Source organism: Tachypleus tridentatus, chromosome 3, assembly GCF_004210375.1.
Source record: "Tachypleus tridentatus isolate NWPU-2018 chromosome 3, ASM421037v1, whole genome shotgun sequence".
NCBI classification, from domain to species: domain Eukaryota; kingdom Metazoa; phylum Arthropoda; class Merostomata; order Xiphosura; family Limulidae; genus Tachypleus; species Tachypleus tridentatus.
In genome coordinates this window covers 67770769-67792917 of record NC_134827.1, presented here as the reverse complement: position 1 = coordinate 67792917, position 22149 = coordinate 67770769, and the positions used below count along the sequence as shown (strand labels likewise).

At 34.6% G+C, this 22149-nt stretch overlaps 1 protein-coding gene across 3 annotated transcripts in view; it reads left to right on the top strand.

Annotated features, from left to right (window-relative positions):
* Positions 1-22149, top strand: part of LOC143247044 (acetylcholine receptor subunit alpha-L1-like) — a 100511-nt gene that overhangs the window by 3877 nt on the left and 74485 nt on the right. Inside the window, exons 2-3 of one of the 3 annotated variants that reach the window (XM_076494366.1) lie at positions 11559-11603; positions 20466-20575. In XM_076494366.1, coding sequence (XP_076350481.1) covers positions 11559-11603; positions 20466-20575 — 155 coding nt within the window. Of the gene's footprint in view, positions 1-11558; positions 11604-11630; positions 11648-20465; positions 20576-22149 lie in introns of those variants that run through there. The other 2 variants (XM_076494368.1, XM_076494367.1) reach the window with 2 other exon arrangements.

Here is a 22149-nt window from a genome sequence, read left to right as displayed (position 1 = left end):
TACAACTATTTTTTCTTCAGCAAGTTCAAAAAGCTATCTCGAACGTTTGGTAAAGGCCCAACACAACAAGTAATGACACGACTGAAGAGTTTTTCGAAAGCAATGGGAATTTTCTGACCAATCGACAAATGTGACAAATTTTACAAAACTGAGAAACAACATGCCTAATGTTTTTGGCCAAAAGAAATGTCTCATAATTTTGTCACATATTCTGTTAACACCTACATGGACCTCCCAAAGGGAGCTGATTCGCCATTTTCAATATATCAAAATCATACACTTTGGGAACAACAATTTGATAAACTACAGCCCAGTCTTCTGAAGCCGGTACATTTGGTGGTCTCCATTTTCTCATGAGCATTCAATTTTTGAAAAGTAATAATTTGAAACTTTTTCCAGTTCATTTTTTGGTAGTGCGTACTTAAATAGTGATTATATCTGTAGATCCTTTTCTTGCTTATTGACCAATTTACTTCTAGCACATGGAAACTCACCAGATGAAGCAGACCCATTATGTCTATCATTGCCACTCACCAATGAATTATCAGTAGGACAATTATCCAAAAGATCCCTATAGAATCCAGAAATCTATAACATTGTTCTCTGAATAAGTGTATATCATTTGTTTTTGGCTTAATTTTACAGCACATGATGGAAACACGTCTGGGTTCTTTTCAACAAAAACATCATTTTCAGATGAAACAGTGATTAGCTCACTAACCACTTGGGGTTCAGCAACAACTTTCCCTCAAGCCAAGCAAAATCGTTTTCCAACAATAATAATAAACCGTTAATTGGCATAACGGGTCTTACTCCAATCACAACTGGTCTCGAAACTGGTATGATGTTTGATAAATATTATGAAGAAGGACATTAACAAAGCCACTTTGAATACCCTGAGCAATAACAGACTCACCAGTGGCAGAACTCCAGTCTAGAAACAATACACCTTCTAACAACAATGACTGAGTCGTTCTAGTAAGATAGGTATGGATATGAGATTAGCAATTTTATTTGTCAAAGACACAGAACCAACAGACACAAAAGGTTTAAATACCTCTCTAACTACATCAGCCTGTTTTATCAGTGGCCAAATGAATAACATTGGGTGATCTGGTGAAATTACGTTTGTATGAGGACACAAAAGTGTTGTTTCATTTTCTTTTTCAAAGATCAATAATTGGTTATGACACGATCACGTTTCTTACAAAAATGGCAGATAGGCCTTGATAATTTTGATGAAGTTTTTTTCTAACAGTCAGAAGATCTTAAACTCAGCTTTAGTTGGTTGAACAAATAGGTTTTTTTTTTTGTCGAAATGATAGGAATTTCTTTTTATCCAAGTAAGTTTCGGGTCGCCACGTGTATAGCCTTTAAATTTCTCAATTAGACGCATTATTGCGAATGTGCATAGATTTACACCATGGATCAAAATAAACCTCTTTTTTTTTCGTGAGCGAATTCTATATAAGTCTGACTATCTTTCTTGCGATATCTTCGAAATATTTGGCGATAAGCGTCTGGCAATAAGTCGTATGCTTTGAGAAAGGTTGCTTTAACCATACAATCTTCTAGAGACAGAGTGACATGAGCTTCTTGTGCTCTACAGTTAAAGGACCCTGTAATAATAATAATAATGACAGTTTTTCAGTGGGTCATTTCATGGTTTGGGTAATGGTCTCAAAATAGTGGAAGCATTAATCAACTTCAGTTTCATTAAATAATGGTACTTTAATATATCAGTTGAGTTCTAATTAAATAATGGTACTTTAATATATCAATTGAGTTCAAAGTCTTTCAATCTGTCTTGGTCGATTGAAGTTGATTCTAATTTCCATTTCTTTCGGCCTAACTTCACTCTCGGCTTTGACACAAGTTTGTTTAGCCTCGAGACGATTACCTTTCCTTTCTGCTTTAATTCAGGCTTGTTCCTTCTGGGCTACGATGCAGACTTACTCTTTTTGGGCTTCAGTACAGGCTTTCTGTTTCTCAGCTTCAATACGAGTTTGTTTAATCTCGATTTGTTTGAGTTTTACATAGATTTCTAACTTGTGTTTATCAATCAACTTTTATTGGCTAGAATATTCCCCTAATGTTTCCTCAAACAGCAAATCATCATCGATTAGTATTTCAATAATAATACGCTTTTCAAAATCATTTTTTCTAATTGTTTTTAAACAACTACAACTAAGTTTTGACAATTTTGAGCAATTCAACTTTGTTATATCCTTCTTGTTGTTCGAGAGAGAGTGATTCAAGAAAATCTTGACAATTGAACATGATTAAATCATGTTGTCATAAAGTGAATTAAGATTTCAATTTTAATTTAGAATGATTTCGTCTGTAATTCAAATCTCGGACACGAGCTCCCAATTTAGCATGGTACTAATATGTTTATCTCGGACGAGTCTCCGATATATTATGTTACGTACTTTACGAATTACGATTTAAAATAGCTGGAATTTTAATTTAGCAGTTAATTAAATGTCAACATGTATTAAATTCGTGATATTTGCCAACAGTATTGATACACACAAGTTTCTATTTTAGCACAAATATATTTCAATATACAAACAACAATACAATTTATAATAATGGTTATTACAAATAATGGCTTATATACAAGAGTTTTAGAAATTTACAAACCGAGTCTTCTGTCAACCCCCCAGTGGCTCACCGGTGAGTCTGCGGACTTATAACGCTAAAAACCGGGTTTCGATACCCATGGTGGGCAGAGCAGAGATAGCCCATTGTGTAGTTTTGTACTTAATTCAAAACAACAACAAGTCTTCTGTCTAGTCTGAAACTGAATATTTTGTCAACGGTTCAAGGAGAGCGAATTAATTTTAATGCATATGCAAAAATTTTACAAACAATATAAGTCTGCTAGCCAGTCTGGAACTCAATACTTTGTCGGCGGTTCACAAGGCGCCAGTTACTTTTATGTTGATACACAGATACACTTTACTTGACAGGAATGCAAGCTAGCTCTATTCTTCACACGTAAGTTTTTTCCTGCAACACAGTTTGCAATGTGAGTTTCTTGCCATATACAAGAGTATATGGTAAGTTTTTTTTTTTTTTTTTGAATTTCGCATAAAGCTACTCGAGGGCTATCTGTGCTAGCCGTCCCTAATTTAGCAGTGTAAGACTAGAGGGAAGGCAGCTAGTCATCACCACCCACCGCCAACTCTTGGGCTACTCTTTTACCAACGAATAGTGGGATTGACCGTCACATTATAACGCCCTCACGGCTGAAAGGGCGAGCATGTTTGGCGCGATGGGGATACGAACCCTCAGATCACGAGTCGCACGCCTTAACACGCTTGGCCATGCCGGGCCATAGTAACTTTGGGTAGAGTTTGTATTCTAGGTGGTTTTATGAGTTTCTTAGTTTAAAAGGTATTAGTAATTTTTATAATAAATGTTGTTAACATTTCTACATCTCCAAAGTTATTTCACTGAAGTATAGAATGTTCAAAATTATAAATATTTGGTAAATTATCTGTAATTTTCTGATTAATAAGCGTTAGTCACAGTTATAGCTTCCAAGACTAATAGTAAAATGACTGTAGCGACCACACGATATTATACTGTCTTTCTGCGTCTAACAATAGCTAGGTTTCATACACATTAAGCGAGATTCTCGAAAATTCACTTGACAATAATATTTGAAGATACGCTACTGCTTTCTTAAAGCATATATTGCTGATTTTTATACTCGAAAATATTCTACAAATTTAGAGAACAAGCAAATGCGCATTTAATAATATACGTTACATGCATTAAATTGAAACAAATGCACATATTAAAATAAATGTATAACAGTAAATTCGTTACAGATGTAAGTGCTTGGTATGTGAAAATCAAGACAGAAATTGAATTCATATTGTTTATGTTAATTTAAGTCTTCTATTCAAGCATGTAAAAAAAGGTTGAATCAGGATATTTTGTGTAATGTAAATGTAAGTATGTATACGAAAGAAGAAACAGCGAAATTTGCGAAGCAAAAATATTCCCTGCAATAAAACATATTAGTTAGAACTCTGCCGTTTAAGTAATTAAGTTTTCCCTCGTGAGCGTGAATAGAAATACTAAAATAGTTGGCCCGGTATGACCGGATGGTTAAGGCACTCGACTCGTAATCCGAGGGTCGCGGGTTCGAATCACCGTCGCACCAAACATAATGACGGTCAATCCCACTATTCGTTGTTAAAAGAGTAGCCCAAGAGTTGGCGATGGGTAGTGATGGATAGCTGCCTTCCTTCTAGTCTTACACTGCTAAATTAGGGACGGATAGCGTGGACAGCCCTCGTGTAGCTTTGCGCGAAATTCAAAAACAGACAAACAAACTGCAATCTAAATGTTCCTGGTAACACAGAGGCTGAAATAACAGTTTACCCGAGATGTAACTCTTCCGTGGTAGCGAGTATAGAAAGGTTTAATTCGTGTTTTTCTGAAGCGTAACTGTTCCGTGTAAATGTGCTTACAGAAGTTAAACATTTCATGTTTCATGTAAACGTCGATATCAAATTTAAAACTGTGATGTTTGTCTAACATAAATGTTCCATGTAAGCCTTTGATAGAAAAGTTAAAATACTGGTCTTTGTGTAACTTGAATGTTTTATGTAATATTGGATACAAATGTTACAAGTGTGATGATTGTGTAGATAAATATTCCATTTCAATATGGATATAAAATATTAGTGTTTGTGTAATGTAAATATGTCGCGTTATGATTAACGTAAAACAAATGTTTGTGAAACGCATCGTCAAACATAAAACGTTAAACCAGTAGTAATTATGTGATGTATATGTCTCAAGTAAACTTGGACAGAAATACTGAAATAGTAGTTTTGTGTACATATTTTATTTACATGTCAATAGAAAAAGTGAAGTGAGTGTGTGATTTTTTTTGCGTAATTTAAATATTTCGGGTTTGTGTAATGGTCATCCTCCGTGTAAGCGAGAATACAAAGTTAATATTATAATTTTAATGTAAATATTCTGTCCAATGATAGATAAAAAAGTTTTAAGCAGTGGTGTATGTTTAATACAACTGTTTTCTACAAGGGTCTGCACAAACATAAAATTAGTGTAAATATTCCACGTAACATTCAATAGAAAAGTGTAATCATTGTTTGTGTAATGTAAATGTTCAGTGTATACGTCGTTAAAGGAGTTAAATGAATTTTTGTAGTACTTAATTGTGCCATGTAAATGTGTACACAAAATTTGAAGTACTTTTTGTTTATTGATTGCTGGATTGTGGGTACACCAATATCTGTTCTTCCCAGTGTTAAACTCAGTTTGTGTAGGTTGACAGTTTTCGGCAGCAGCTGGTGACGTCTTACTACTTAGTATGGTGCGACTATCATTTGACACCAGCCTCAAACAAATAGCTCAGATTGTAAGTTTCGTCATTTGTGCGAGATATTTTCATGTTTTCGAATATTATAATAATCAGGTGATTTCCATCGTTGGTCCAGATAACTTTGATAGGTGCAACACCAGTCAGCCTTTCTACTCTTTTATTCTCATTCATCACCAAGAAATACCAATGACAGCTTTTTGAGCCTCGTTTTAGGGAATACCTTGAGCCATTCTACATGGAGTGATCCACCTAGAATTTTTTCCAGCATCCAGCATACTGTTTAACCAGTGTTGCATGTGTAGCTTCCATACCCTCTAACCGCCTCAAACAATAATTACAGGTTATGATCTCCATTTTCATGCTCGGTGTTGTACTTATATATGTCAAAACTGACGTTACTGTTGGTGTAAAACTGTCTACACGTATACAATCACATAAACAGTAGCACACAAACATCATTACTTGATAAGTAAAAATAAATACACAGTTAAAAATACTTTAGAATTTAATGGGAAAATTAAGAATATTAAACAAGAAATATTTCTTAGTGTCGTTTCATGTGGTGTCATTATTTACAGAAGTTCCAATTAAGTGTTAAACAAGTTGTTAAACGTGAAAGATTTTTTAGTATTGTTTGATGTGGTGTCATTATTTACAAAAGTTCCAATTAAGTGTTAAACAAGTTGTTAAACGAGAAAGATTTCTTACTGTCGTTTGATGTGGTGTCATTATAGTTCCAATTAAGTGTTAAATAAGTTGTTAAACGTGAAAGATTTCTTAGTATCGTTTGATGTGGTGTCATTATTTACAAAAGTTCCAATTAAGTGTTAAACAAGTTGTTAAACGAGAAAGATTTCTTAGTGTCGTTTGATGTGGTGTCATTATTTACAAAAGTTCCGATTAAGTGTTAAACAAGTTGTAAAACGAGAAAGATTTCTTAGTGTCGTTTGATGTGGTGTCATTATTTACAAAAGTTCCAATTAAGTGTTAAACAAGTTGTTAAACGAGAAAAATTTCTTAGTGTCGTTTGATGTGATGTCATTATTTACAAAAGTTCCAATTAAGTGTTAAGAAGTTGTTTAACGAGAAAGATTTCTTAGTGTCGTTTTATTTAGTGTTATTATAGTTCCAATTAAGTGTTAAACAAGTTGTTAAACGAGAAAGATTTCTTACTGTCGTTTGATGTGGTGTTATTATAGTTCCAATTAAGTGTTAAACAAGTTGTTAAACGAGAAAGATTTCTTACTGTCGTTTGATGTGGTGTCATTATTTATAAAAGTTCTAAATAAGTGCTTTAAAATAAATTGTAAGATAATAAAATTTTTGCAACTGAAACTATAAATATAATTAACTTAACAAAACTGTGTGTAAGGAATCCATTTTTCTAGTTAACAGTAACGTTTGTAAACAAAATGAAAGGTTAACGATAGATTCCTACTTTCAGTATTTTTATGCAAAGAAAGGCAAAATACTTGATACGTAATGTAAACCGTATTTTTGGTTTTGGAGCTATGTTAAATATACATCAGTATACTTTGTACGCTACTTAAATGACATCTGTACAATCTACCAATATATTTTGAGAAAATTAATAGTTTTCCTTATTTATATGTATTGGTAAAAAGGAAGTCTATAAGGTAATTTAGAAACATCTGTTTACCAGAAACGCTTTTCTATTCTTATGACCCAACGTAAGAAATCATGTCATGCTATATTACAAAAACACATCTGCGTTTTTTGCTTATGTTCATAACAGAAACGGCCTGGCATGGCCTAGCGCGTTAAGGCGTGTGCTTCGTAATCTGAGGGTCACGGGTTCGCGCCCGAGTCGCGCCAAACATGCTCGCCCTCCCAGCCGTGGGGGCGTTATAATCTAACGGTCAATCCCACTATTCGTTGGTAAAAGAGTAGCCCAAGAGTTGGCGGTGGGTGGTGATGACTAGCTGCCTTCCCTCTGGTCTTACACTGCTAAATTAGGGACGGCTAGCACAGATAGCCCTCGAGTAGCTTTGTGCGAAATAGGAATCGCACACCTTAACCCACCTCGCCATGCCGAGCCTGTTTTGTTATATGTTCCGTTCTGGGTTGAACTACAAGAAGAATGTTTAGTTTTGTTATATGTTTTGGGTTGAACTACAAGAATGTTTAGTTTTGTTATATGTTTTGGGTTGAACTACAAGAATGTTTAGTTTTGTTATATGTTCTGGGTTGAACTACTAGAAGAATGTTTAGTTTTGTTATATGTTCCGGGCTTAACTATAAAGGAATGTTTTGTTTTGTTATATGTTCCAGGTTTAACTACTAGTTAATTTAAGATATTTATAAACAACAAATATTTTATCTCGTACTTAAACTGGTGAATAAGGTGAAACAAATACCGTGTTTCTCCGATAATAAGACCTACCCATAAAATAAGACTTAGTGTGATTTTTGGGGATAGTTTTAATATAAGCCCTACCCTTAAAATAAGCCCTAGTTAAGAGTGGCAGGAAGAGGAAAGAAATAAAAAAATAAATTTATTAATTAGTTTAATAGTTAATTAATTAGTTTGTTTAAGTATTAATCAGTTAGTTTAATAGTTTAATAATAGTTTATTTTAAATGGTTAGTTTAATAGTTTTACTTTGTAACTTCATTTTTTTAATATATCAAAATAAGACATCCCCCGAAAATAAGCCCTAGTGTCATATTTTGGAGTGAAAATTAATATAAGCCCTGTCTTATTTTCGGAGAAACACGGTATTAGTCTATACTGAAGATAACATACAGATAAAAGGAAAAAAAAACACTACAGTTTATAAAATTGAAAGTAAATGTGGAAGAATTTATCCTTGACAACAAAACCTTTTCTAAAATATCGTTTAAATGAACACAAGTGACATGTAAAAAATATAAAAGTTAAAATTTCTACCACAGAAGAAAATGTAGATAAAACACAGCCTTCAGTAATACTGGAAGAAAACAACAGTGTTGGGTCAACTAAAAGGTATTGAAACCAATAATATTCGTAAATCTCTCAAATTAATAAAATATGCAAAATAACAAGAATTATTGAATAGAGACGAATGTTCTTGGAATATCTGTACACTAATGTGGTGTGATTTTCTCTCTAAATGTTAAGCAGAAATCCTAACCAATATGCAGATCACACGATCTATTTAAAACAACGTACCATCACGCCTTGTAGTTCACTCCTGATGTAAACGTCAAAACAAATACAGTCAACTATTTTGGAGACCATAGATTGACAAAAGTGAAACAAATTAAATGTATATTCAGTTTAACATTACACATAAGCGTCAAGAAACATCTCTTATTGTATCTTTTTTTTTTTTTATAAATGGAGGTTCATACAGCATAGCCGGATTCGAACCTTAAGTCACCAAACATGCTCACTTTTTCATCGATGGGAGCATTATTATGGGAAGGTCAATACCAATATTTGTTACTAAAAGAATAACCCAAGAATTAACACTAGCTACCTTCTTTCTAGCCAATCGCTGCTCAGATAGCCTTTGAGTATTTTTCGTGAAATTAAAAACAAAAAAATACAAATATATTCTTAAGCAACTAACAAACTTTTGAAAAGCAGCTCGGAACAAGTTTTCATGTTAAAGACATAGTACGCCTGACGTGTCTATACTAACAGTCCTGACTAATATTTGTAAGAACAAATAAAAAACAAAGGTTTTCCAGTAATTTTTTTCACCTCTCTGTTTTGACTTTGGTGGAACATACGTTGGGGTTTTAGTACGGACTTTCTATGATTACGAACTTTACCCCACAATAATATTCTTTGATTAAGATCACAGCACATTTTTAAAAGCCACTACTTCTCAGGTTGAAACTCATTTATTAAAGAACAATTTTGAAAATATTCACATAGTAAGCTGCTTACTTCTTTGTCTTTCACGAACTAGATATTAGCCATTACTTATAACGTCAGGTTTTGGAAAAGATAAAAGTTTACTCAGACTAACGATCATCTTTTTCACACATTTTCAATAATTTGAAAAATAAATTAATTTATAAAGCTATTTTGCTTGTCGCCATTTTTCCAGTTATTTGAAGATACTTAAGGATGAATTTGTAAGTAAAATAATTGTGAAAAAGTTTTATTTTATCTCGTAATGTGTATAGATTTGTACTTTACGTATGAAGTGTAATATGGTGTGTATCTAATGGACAACAAGAAAACATTTAACCTTCGGAAATGTGAAACCCAGACGTTCACATGTTTTAACTAAAACATTATTCTCAATGGAGCTGTTATTATGGATTTTATTCTAGGGAAGGAATTATTCGCCGAGGAAATTATATAGAGTTTTATTAATGGAGTGGTTTTACTAACTTGTTTTGGGTCTAGTACAAAAAGTCATGCGAAGAATAAAAGTACTGTAACCCTTTTGAACAAGGTTAAGTCTTCGGATTTACAATGCTAAAATCAGCGGTTCGATTCCTCTCTGTGTACACAGAAGATAGCTCGATGTCGCTTTGCTATAAGAAGCACACACACAGAGTAAAAGTACAACCAATATTGTATTCATTAAAAATGAAATAGGGAGAGAATCAAAATAACAAACTCCATATTTAGTTGGGGGGGGGGAATTAGTGTATTTGTAGTACAAATATTCCAACCTTTCATTTAGTAGAAGGAAATTAATTATAGAATTTAGAATAGATCCAATCAAGTCTTGTTTGATACCTTCTGTGAGGCTTAGTCACTCTAAGTGCCATTTGAAAGTTTCTTGTTTATTTTCCCCTAATTTCAACCATCACTCATCTTCCATGTTAGATGTACTTTTATTTCTTTTTTTTCACGCTGTGTTTAATTAGTATTGTACTTCATTTCAATCTCGGGCTTTCATAAAGCGTGGGATTTTTGGTACTGGTGATTAACGTGTCGATTAGAACATCCAAGGGTTCAGCTGCAACTGCTGTTTAACAAGATCTGTTATGTTCACGTGACTCTTAATTTCGGTATTAGGTTAAGAGTTGCTTTATAGCTGATGGCTGCTACTGACTGGTTGTCATCCCTCGTTGCTACTGACTGGTTGCCATCCCTCTGGTTTTGGATATCGGTGGTCGCCAGATCACAGAGACCCCATGGTGTAGTCTTGTTCTTAACTACAACAAGAACCAAACCTAAATTATGTATGGCTATGCACGGACCTAGAGAATATCTGACCAAGCGACCTAACCCTATTGTCGCATACCTGGCTGTCTAACCCTAGCGTTGCATACCTGACTGTTGTGTCGCTGTATTCAAAATACCATCAATACTGCCACACATTTTCTTCTGTTTTGTTTTTACAAACTATGCAACTAGTTGGTATTTGTATTTGGTATTATCATTATTTTATTTTAATTACTCTATTATCCTTCACTTTTTTTATTTTGTTTTTCCTTTCATGGTTCCCCTCTTCTACATGTCCTATAGGTGTCACAGAAGATTGCCAAATCATTTCTTCGTATTCAAGAACAGATTTTACATATAATTAATGTAGTTTTCGCTTCTGAACTACTTCTATAGTCCACAGTTTTTTGTTGCTGTTGTATCATGCCATATACTTTTGTATACGTTCATGTTTTATCTTCTTCTCTTAATGTTCTTTTTTTCCTCTACATTCATCCATGGATTGAATAAAGCTGCACAAACATTTGGGAAACTTTGAACTCCATCACTTGTAACTGTGACTTTCATTTTTTCATTGTATTCTATGAGTTTTTCATTTGCTAAAGTAGCTAAAATGCCTTATTGTTTGTTTTTAAGTATAAAACTAAATAATAAAATATTTAAGCTGTGCCCTTTTCAGATATTAAATTCTAATTTTTAGCATTGTAAGATCACAAGTTATGTCGCCAGAGGGCAAAATCATCTACAATGTAAATAGTTCGGCTGTTTTTCAGGAGTGTGATGTAGTGAGGTACAGCACAAAGATATCTTATGAATGCTATTAATAATGGTAATACACCACAGATAGCCAACCACGGGTATCGAAACCCGGATTTTAGCGTGTAAGTCCGCAGACATACCACTGAGCCTCTGGGGGGGCAGGTGAAAGTAAAATCAGAAAATATAAATTATTATTATATGTTATTGTTAAATGTATTAAGACTTTTATTGAAGAAAAGATTTCTAATTACATTTTCATTCATCACAATTAATTGTTTTTGTTTTACAGAATATGAAGAACCAAATCATGGCAACAAATATGTGGGTAAATCAGGTGGGTTTAGTCTTGTTTATACAACAAATATGTGGGTAAATCAGGTAGGTTTAGTCTTGTTTACACAATGCATGAGCGTATACGTAATTACAATTTGATTTTTTTCTTACTTTACGTTTTCCAATATATCATATCAGATCATCTCTCGACTAATATCCAATTTTAGGTTCAGAAAAGGAGAAAGGATTTCAAACGCTTTTAATGTTATTTAATCAATAGTGTATGTTTCATTATTATTAATTGCTTGCTGCCAACGATTCACAAGCTTCTGAATGCCACTTTTATAAAATGTTTGGGGTTTGAAGAAAAAGAATGTAGAGAGGGTAATTTTGACATCTTCATGTGTTCCAAGCTCTTTTCCATCAAGATAGTTCTGTAAACTTTGGAATAGATGATAAACAGATGAGACAAGGTCTGGAGAATAAGGAGGATGTGGAAGTATTTTTCCCAGTTTAGCTCTTCAAACTTTGCAGATGTGATCCTTGCTGTATGGGGCAGTGCATTATCCTGGTGTAACACAACATCTTTACGATTGATCAAAGCAAGCATGTTTTCTTTCAGTGAAACATTCAAGCGCTCTAACTGTTGGCAATAGAAGTCTGGTGTAATCGTTACATTGAGTGGCAACAACTCAAAGTGGATAACACTGACAATATCCCACTAAACGTTTAACATGACTTTCCTAGGGTGGAGGTCCATTTTGAGCTGTGCTTTAGCAAGTTTACCTGCACTGAGTCATTGTCTGCGACGTTTAACATTTTTATAATATATCCGTTTTTCATCTCCAGTCACTAACTTGTCCAAAAAAGGTGAGTTGTGTTCACGAGAGTGCAGAGAAGTGCAAATGTCCACTCTTGCTCGAAGATTAGCTTCTGTGAACTCATGGAGGACCCATTTTCCAAGTTTTGACACCTGTTGTAGATGACGGTGAACTGTTGAGTGGGTTGAATTAAGCTTCTTTGCTAGTTCTTCAACTTTTACGGCACAATATTCATTAAGTTCAGCTAACAGTAAGTCATCATTAAACTCAACAGGACGACCTGAACGTGGCGCATCACTTAATCTGTAATCACCTGATCTGAACCTCTGAAACCACCTTTGACACTTTCTTTCATTAAGAGACTCTGCAACATAAACACCTTGAATCTTTTCTGTAGTTTCTTCTGCACTATTGCCTTTTATAAACTCGTAAAGCATTATATGCCTCATGTGCTCTTCTGACACACCCATCTTTATAAGGGTTTATTTATTTAATGATTAAAAAAATGGAGTTGGGTTAGTTTCTTTTATTTGTCTGAACATTTTTATACACGTGGTACTACATATTTCAGTCATTAAAGCCTTCTACAAAGACAGAAATGATGATTCACTTTCTATATTAAATTTTCGGACATTACTTATGGTTGATAAATTTGATAAATTTCATAATATAAGACATGAAATTTTAGAACGAATCCAAAGTGAAATAATAAACATGTGCCAAAATATTTATATCAATGGAGAAACCTATTTATATCGTATACAGTCTGCTAGATATAAATTAATTTATATTCGAGTTTCAAAAGGACCTGCATTTATCTCCTAGACTTTCTTTAAACTAGGCGAGTTATCCACGGTAACGACTATCACTTAATAAAATTGTTTGGTCTTAGACAGTTTACATCTTAGATGTCCTCTTACACTATGCTTATAACGATAGCTATACAAAGATATTGATGGGAAGATCTTGAACACTTCATACATTAGGGATCATCTTATACTGAACTTAGTTCTGTGGTGCTACAACTATACAAACTTAGTGGAGGGAAGATCTTGAACACTTCATACATTAGGGATCATCTTATACTGAACTTAGTTCTGTGTGGCTACAACTATACAAACTTAGTGGAGGGAAGATCTTGAACACTTCATACATTAGGGATCATCTTATACTGAACTTAGTTCTGTGTTGCTACAGCTATACAAACTTAGTGGAGGGAAGATTTTGAACACTTCATACATTAGGGATTATCTTATACTGAACTTAGTTCTGTGTTGCTACAGCTATACAAACTTAGTGGAGGGAAGATCTTGAACACTTCATACATTAGGGAGCATCTTATACTGAACTTAGTTCTATGTTGCTACAGCTATACAAACTTAGTGGAGGGAAGATCTTGAACACTTCATACATTAGGGAGCATCTTATACTGAACTTATTTCTATGTTGCTACAGCTATACAAACTTAGTGGAGGGAAGATCTTGAACACTTCATACATTAGGGAGCATCTTATACTGAACTTAGTTCTGTGTTGCTACAGCTATACAAACTTAGTGGAGGGAAGATCTTGAACACTTCATACATTAGGGAGCATCTTATACTGAACTTAATTCTATGTTGCTACAGCTATACAAACTTAGTGGAGGGAAGATCTTGAACACTTCATACATTAGGGATCATCTTATACTGAACTTAGTTCTGTGTTGCTACAGCTATACAAACTTAGTGGAGGGAAGATTTTGAACACTTCATACATTAGGGATCATCTTATACTGAACTTAGTTCTGTGTTGTTAGAACTATACAAACTTAGTGGAGGGAAGATCTTGAACACTTCATACATTAGGGATCATCTTATACTGAACTTAGTTCTGTGTTGGTACAACTATACAAAGTTAGTGGAAGAAAGATCTTGAACAGTTCATACTTCAGGCATGTTCTTACACTGCCCTTACTGGTGTATATCGCTACAACTGTACAAAGATATATGGAGGGATGATTTTGAAGGGTTCACAGATTTCTGACTGTGTACAAATAACCGCGGCTTAAACAGCTAGTGACTAACTTGGGTAATAAAAGGAAATCTCGAAAAGTAGAAAATACATCAGAATCAGTCCCAATAGACAATTTTCATCAACGGTAATTCTGATTTATTTAATCCCAGTTATACTTCATTCAACGGTAATCATGATTTATTGAACCATATTTATACCTTGTGTGATATTACAGTACGAGAGGCCTGACATAATTTTAATCAATCCCTTTTTACTGGTTTCCACTACAATACGTCCTGTATGCTATTGTCAATGTTTGTTTGTTTGTTTTGAATTTCGCGCAAAGCTACACGAGGGCTATGTGCGCAAGCCGTCTCTAATGTAGCAGTGTAAGCCCACCGCCAACTCTTGAGTTACTCTTTTACCAACAAATAGTGGGATTGACTGTCACATTATAACGCCCCTACGGCTGAAAGAACGAGCACGTTTGGTGCGACCGGGATTCGAACCCGCGACCCTCGGATTGCGAGTCGAACGCCTTAATTCACATGGCCATGCCGGGTCTTATTGTCAATGAAGCCATTTGTACTGTGCTGACAATAGCGTTCAGAACACCTACAGAATTTGTAGTCTATATGTTTCGTATTCTTCTAAGCAGACATCAGCGAAGAAAGGTTGATTAAGGTCACTACTAGTCTTATTGTGATATGTTATAACACAAACCAGTAATCATTAGTTTGTTATTTTGTAGTTTTCATTATTCCAATGACTCCTAAGTATGTATAATTTTTTTTTTCATAGTGGACCTGGCCCGGTATGGCTAGGTGCTTAAGGCGTTCGACTCGTAATCTGCGGGTCGTGGATTCGAATCCCTGTCGCACCAAACATGCTCGCCTTTTCAGCCTTGGGGGCGTTATAATGTGACGGTTAATCTCAGTATTTGTTGGTAGCTAGCGCAAATAGCTCTCGTGTAGCTTTGCGCGAAAAACAAAACGTAGTGGACCTACTAATCGCTCTGTATGACTAAAAATTACTTTTTTAACAGTGGTCTAATTAGCTGCTTGTGAATATGTATCTTTTATTTTCACGTGTTGCTTCGATTGTTATGCCTGGACAATTATATACAGTTACAATTTATTAACTGAAATTTATATTTCATTGAGTGATTCCAACATTATTACTTAACAAATAAAGTAAAAGTTTTGTTATCCGTTATCTGTCGGACCTTGCACTTGTGAAGAGGCGAAAATTCCTATTACGAAAGTGTTTCCTTTTAGGTGACCTCCGCACTAGCATAGCGATATGTTTATGGACGTAAAACTTTAGAACTCGGGTTTCGATACTCTTGTGAAGCAGAGAATAGATAGCCAATTGTGTAACTTTGAGCTTAACTTCAAACAGCAGCAATCATTACGATATTTTATCGGAAAAAAATTGTACACGTTGACAGTGTTCTAAAGCATAGTATTTATACATTATTAAAACCAATAACAATTTTAAACAATGATAAATAATGTAAAAAAAACAACATTTATACGTGAAATATTTTGAACGTGGATTACACTGTAGAGACTGAAGCTTGCTGGCGTGAAAAATATGTAAACAAAGCAACAATGAGAATTTTACATTACATAACAATAAAATTTTACATTACATAACAACAAAATATAACAAAGGTCAATCTAGGCCAGGGGTGTGCAACATTTTTCGTCGGTGGGCCATATAACCAACTTCATCAATCAAGCGGGGCCACTTAAAAAACAAGCTTATTCGTGTACATGCACAATAAATTAAAAAAAAATCTCAAAATGCAAGCAATAATATTTTATATTTTTGCATGAGTGATCATTTTAGTGCGACACTTGAAATTTAGAGTCCTTGCAGAGCTTGTCAACTGACTGGTCAAATGTTCATCAGTCAGCTGACTTCTACATTTGGTTTTGATGAGCTTCATTTTGGAGAAAAATTGCTCACAGCAGTAGGTGCTACCAAAAAGGGAGGCAATTCTTTGTGCATGACGGGACAAATTGGGAAACTTTTCACGTACACAGAGTTTGTAAAAGTTTAGCAAACTGTTTTCAGAGAATTTCCTTTAGTGTCCATGTCAGCCTGCAGTTCAATGAGTTCCATTTGGCAATCATCAGGACTGTCTTCCACTGCCAAATCAAAAGGTTGAGCGAACAATTTCAATCTAATTTCAGTTTGTCTGAAATCTGGAAATCTGTTTGCAAACTCATCACGCAGCTTTTGTACACTGGTTCCATATTTGGTGCAATCCAGATTAGGAAATTCCAGTTTCCTGGTTGCAAGACATGTAAAATGGGTCAATATGGCTCTTCTCAACTGAACCTGAAAAGTTCCAATTTCTTTTCAAAAGCACAAATATGCTCAAACAACTTATTCACAAGTTGACTTTTCCCTTGTAGTTTTAAGTTTAAATCAGACAGATGCTGTGTAATGTCTGTGAGGAATGCTAAGTCATTCAGCCAGTTCTCATTGCTCAAGAAGTCCACATTCTGACGTTTGCTCTCCATGAAGAACTTAATCTCCTCTCGCAGATTCCAGAATCTCTTCAAAGTAGCAGCTCTACTAAGCCAACGTACAGCAGAGAAGTACAAAACATCTGAATACTCACTGTCCAGCTCATCTAAAAAAGTTTTAAATTGTCGATGATTTAATCCTCGTGTTCGAATATAATTTACGCATTGGACGACATTTTTCATGACTTCTGCAAAATCCAGAACTTTGGTGCACAAGCTCTCTTGGTGAATAATGCAATGGCTTACAACTACGTCTTGTGCTCCAATTGCAGTTAGAAATTTCTTGGTGAATCCATTTGTCCTACCTGTCATGGAAGGAGCACCATCTGTTGTAACACCACATAATTTATAAGGATTCAGTTCAAACTTTTCTGCAACCTTAAGCACTTGTTCACAAATATCCTGTCCTGTGGTTGTGGAGGAAAGGCTTGCCATATCTAAAACTCTTCGAAAACATCAAAGCCTGCAGTAACAGCTCTGATGAAAATGACAAGTTGGGATGTGTCATTGATATCAGTGCTTTCATCCAAAGCCAGACTGAAAGCTTCACACGAATTCAATCTCTCTTTCAAAGTTTCTTTGATGTCCTCTGAAAGATCTTTTGTCCTGCGTGAGACAGTAAAGCGGGAAAGGCTAGTTTGCTCCACCAAATATTTTTTCTCTGGACATGCATATTCTGTGAATATTGTTAAACAATTTTAATAAATTCTCCATCACTGAAAGGCTTTCCCTTTTCTGCCATACATTCACAAAGCTTAAAACTCAGTTTTGTCACCAGTTCTGAATTTTTCTTGAAAGTGGTAAAACACCTTGTTGGTTTTCAATGGATGTTTTAAATGTTCAATTTTGTCCTTTCGGGCCTGACCAACAATTTCATCAAACTGGGAGGAGTGCTTAGTTGCGTAATGTTGCTTAATATTGTACTCTTTCATGACTGCAATTGTAGTTTGACAGACGAGGCAGACAACACCTTGATTATGTGGGACAACAAGATATTTTGTGCACCATTCACTGTTGAATAACCTTCCTCATCATCAATTTTTCGTTTCTTAACTGCTGACATTTTACTAGCCCTGAAATCAAAACAAAAATTATTCTCACGAAAATAGCAAAGTAGAAAAAACATAGAATTTATTTACACATGGAACCTCTTATGGACAGAAACACATGTTTCTAAATTGGCATCCCGATCATAGCCTTCCGGTACTTAAATTAATTGAGAATAGCAAAATACAGTGTGACCTCGCCTATTCGCGGTTCGCCATTCGCGGCCCCGCATATTCGCGGGTTATGCGCGAACTGCGTTTTGTAGGTCACAGAGACTGAAAGGGCTTTTCGAGGAGATATCTGTTGTATTTACTCAATCAAGCCGTTTTATCAATTGTCGTCTTCACCAAACAAGATTGGACTGCTATTGGCTGACTGCCTCAGCTTCCCCAACGGCAAAGCACAGCCCGGTAACGCACGGTACAATTTAGTGAAATACATAACAGTATGCAATATTGCTACATTATTACTGCATCAATGAGTATAAGTATCATTAGTGTTTGGGAAGCATTTCATATAGTATATAATCGCATACATATACGTTTTAAAACTGCATCCAATATTCGGGTTTTTCGCTATTCGCGGGAGGGTAAAGAACGTAACCCCCGCGAATAACGAGGTCACACTGTACATAGAATCAGATGCATCTGAAAGCAAAAATTTTAATAAATTCAGTAAAGTCACAACAATATGCTAAATAATAATCAAATTGTAGTAACTGTAAAAGGTAATAAAATTTTCACCAATAATGAATGACGGACAGCAGAGGTTAGGGAAAATTGTCGCCAGCGGGCGAAGGCGAGGTTCAGGACATGACGTTGAGTCGTAGACAATAGTGCTAGTGCACGTCACCTATTCATGCCCTAAGGAGGCCGACCAATCGAATTCGGCCTGCTCCTCTCTAGCAAAGATAATGTTAGAAGTTTGTCGAGTCGAAGCCTGGGAATCCCGTAGGATCGATGCTTTTAAAAATATTCCATTTGCGTTGGATTACAGATCAGGCCACATGGTTAGATTACAACAACTAGGGCCACACTAAATGGCTTGGCGGGCCGGGTTGTGGCCCGCGGGCCGCCTGTTGCACACCCCTGATCTAGGCCATATCATCTTAAATTCAACCAAACTCAAGATTCGTTGAAATGTGTATCAAGTCCTTCTGTTAACTCTCTTTAATTAACTGCTTCTGCCACGCCAGAAGACAATCCTTTCTGAAAGCCAACTACGCTCTTTGAAAAAATGAAACTGTCTTGACAGTGCTACCCTTCCAAAGTTTATACCTGTGTCTTATCATTCTTACCACTAAATATAAAAGATGATGCATCATAATTATCAATTTACTTAATAATCTTAAACAACTCAATCAGATTCTATCCAACTCTTCGTTTTCTTAATGAAAAACAAGTTCAGAGTTCATAACTTATCATTGTATGACACCCTTTACAACCATTCCCAACAGTTCATTTTTCTTCTATGATAAGGAGCCCAAGGTTGAACGCAGTACTCCAAATATGACCTTAGCAATGACTTATACATTGACGTTATAACCTGTTTATACTTATATTCAACATTTCTGTATTGACAACCTAAAACATTATTCGTCCTATCCCTAGTAACAGCACGGTGATTGGACAACTAAAGAGACTATTAAATGGAACACCAAGATATTTTTCTGTCCCTTTTGTTGTCCTTTTCTCCCCAGGCTCATCATCTGCTTAAACATGTTAATTAATAAAACATATTTATTATAATTAAATCGCGTACTGCTAGTCATATTACTACTGTTTGTAACTGCCAACTAGGCATTGTATCATTTATATCAAAAGCTTAATTTCCTTTTAAAATCCTTCTACTGTTTCTCACAAATGACTCTTCTCTTTATCTATACCTTCCATCAGATTTAGAACAAATAGCCTCCACTTTCTCCTCCAACCTACAAACTCTATATAGAAGTTATACAACATCAATAGCAGCTTTCTTAAATGTATATGCCAGCCCTGAATTTCCAAAACTTGCATCTACCATATCAAACGAAGTATGAGCGCTTAACACTAAACTGTTTCAAGCTGGGAATAAATATTTAATGTTCAATACAAATATCTAACGTTACAGTGAAATTTAGTTCACTGTATTATCATTACCTTATATGCTAACTAAAGAAATTACGTTTTTATTTATAGGTAGTGACATTTACGGTTACAAAAGCTTCGCATGAATAACAAAGTTTTAATTGTATAATGTGCTTGTGACACATATGTTATAATTTCCCCTGGAACATGTGTTACCCCGACTACTATTCCTTGACAAACATTAATTGTTTTTAGTATCTTATTAGTTTTTTGTAGTTTAATTTTTAAATTTATTAGTAGCCTTCTCGTCTATCCATTGTTATATTTCAAAAGTAATCACCCGCAACGAATATGTGTATTAATTACTTTGACCTTTGTCCTTTAAACGATCTCTAGCCGTGTTTTTAATTTGTTAAGAACTGGACCCTCTACAAATGCATTGTGTACTTTTTCAGGAATGGTCTGATCACAAACTAAAGTGGGATCCTAGAGAATACGGAGGCGTTCGTCAGTTATACGTTCCTGCTGAACAAATATGGCTCCCAGATATTGTATTATATAACAAGTAAGGTTGTTTATTACACACTAATACATTATCAGTATTTTCTGGTCAAAGAAGACTAAATAAAAATTGATAATTAACTCAATTAATAATGTAGTTAATTTAATTTATGGTCTGACCGAAAGTATGCGATTTGATGCCACAAACCCCTGTAATCATTATGATATATTGATTCGTTTGTTGGATGACCTATTTGTGTTCAGTATTTTCGACTGTAACTCCAATAATTTCTTAATAGGTTAGGTAACCACTGGATATACTATGAGGGTGGGTAATGATGATTAGCTATGTTCTCTCGTGTCTCGTACTGCTAAGTTGTGGACGGCTAGCGCAGATAGCACTTTTGTAACTTTGCGCGAAGTTAAAAAAAAATCAAACAAACACATACTCTATTCTTTCTGTACATAAGTCGCCCAAATTATTTTTCAAACGTTTCTGGATGATTTATGTATAGAGGTCCAACTTTGTTTTTCAGTGGTGAACGTGACAGCTAAGAAAGCTAACATTCAGAAATCAATACTTCAAAGACAATAAGAGCCACAGGAAAGTCGAAAATCCATGAATTCCTTTCAATAAATACCAAAATTTTAGGAGCCTTGTTAAGATACTAGATCATGGGTTTGTGGCTTTTCTCTTACTAGTTATAGTTTATATTTTATCGGATAATGATGATGTAGTCAGACGTGCACACAAAATAAATCAGATTAAAATTTTCATAAAGTTTTCTCAAGGTGAACAAAAACTTTATTCCATTTACTTACAATGCTTCTCTATTATGGTTATATATAAACAGGCAATTTACTGTAGTTTACAAATAACGTTTCTTCATGATGGTTACCCATAAACAAGAAAACAATTTACTGATGTTTACCATTAACGTTTTTCCATGATGGTTACCGACAAACAAACAATCTGATGCCATCTACCATTAACGTTTCTCCATGATGGCCACTGACAAACAAACAGTTTACATTGGTAGACTATAGTTTCTTTATGATGGTTATATTAACAAATAGAAGTGTTTATTCGTGACAGTTAATTAACATTTAACATAAGAACCAACAGGGCTGCAATTTCAAGATATTTACTTTTAAAATTTAGGTATATGAAAGATATGATGTTGTCCAATCATAACTTTTTCTGGATTTTTATATTAAATATTCTAACAGTGTTTCAAGAGCAGAATTGCAAAAATGTTATATACATTTTATCTAAAACCATCAAAGATACGTAGTTTGATTCTGTTTGCATTACATCTTTTTATTTATAACAACATACAGTTCGTTTTTTCTTTGTGTTATATTTTGATCCTTAAAGTCTCAAAGATCAGATATCTGCTTGTCGACTGATATGAATTAATTATAGCACAGTTTAACTATAATCCTAACATATTCTATTAGAAGTAGCGATTGCCTGTCTGTCGCATTTAGTACATCGTAACTTAGCTTACTCATAATCCATTCAGTTCTCGTGAGAAGTGACATCTGCTTGTTTGTCGATTTGAGTATCATAATATAATGGAACTCTTGCCTATATGATACTGGAAAAACATTTTTATTACACGATATGCAATCCCC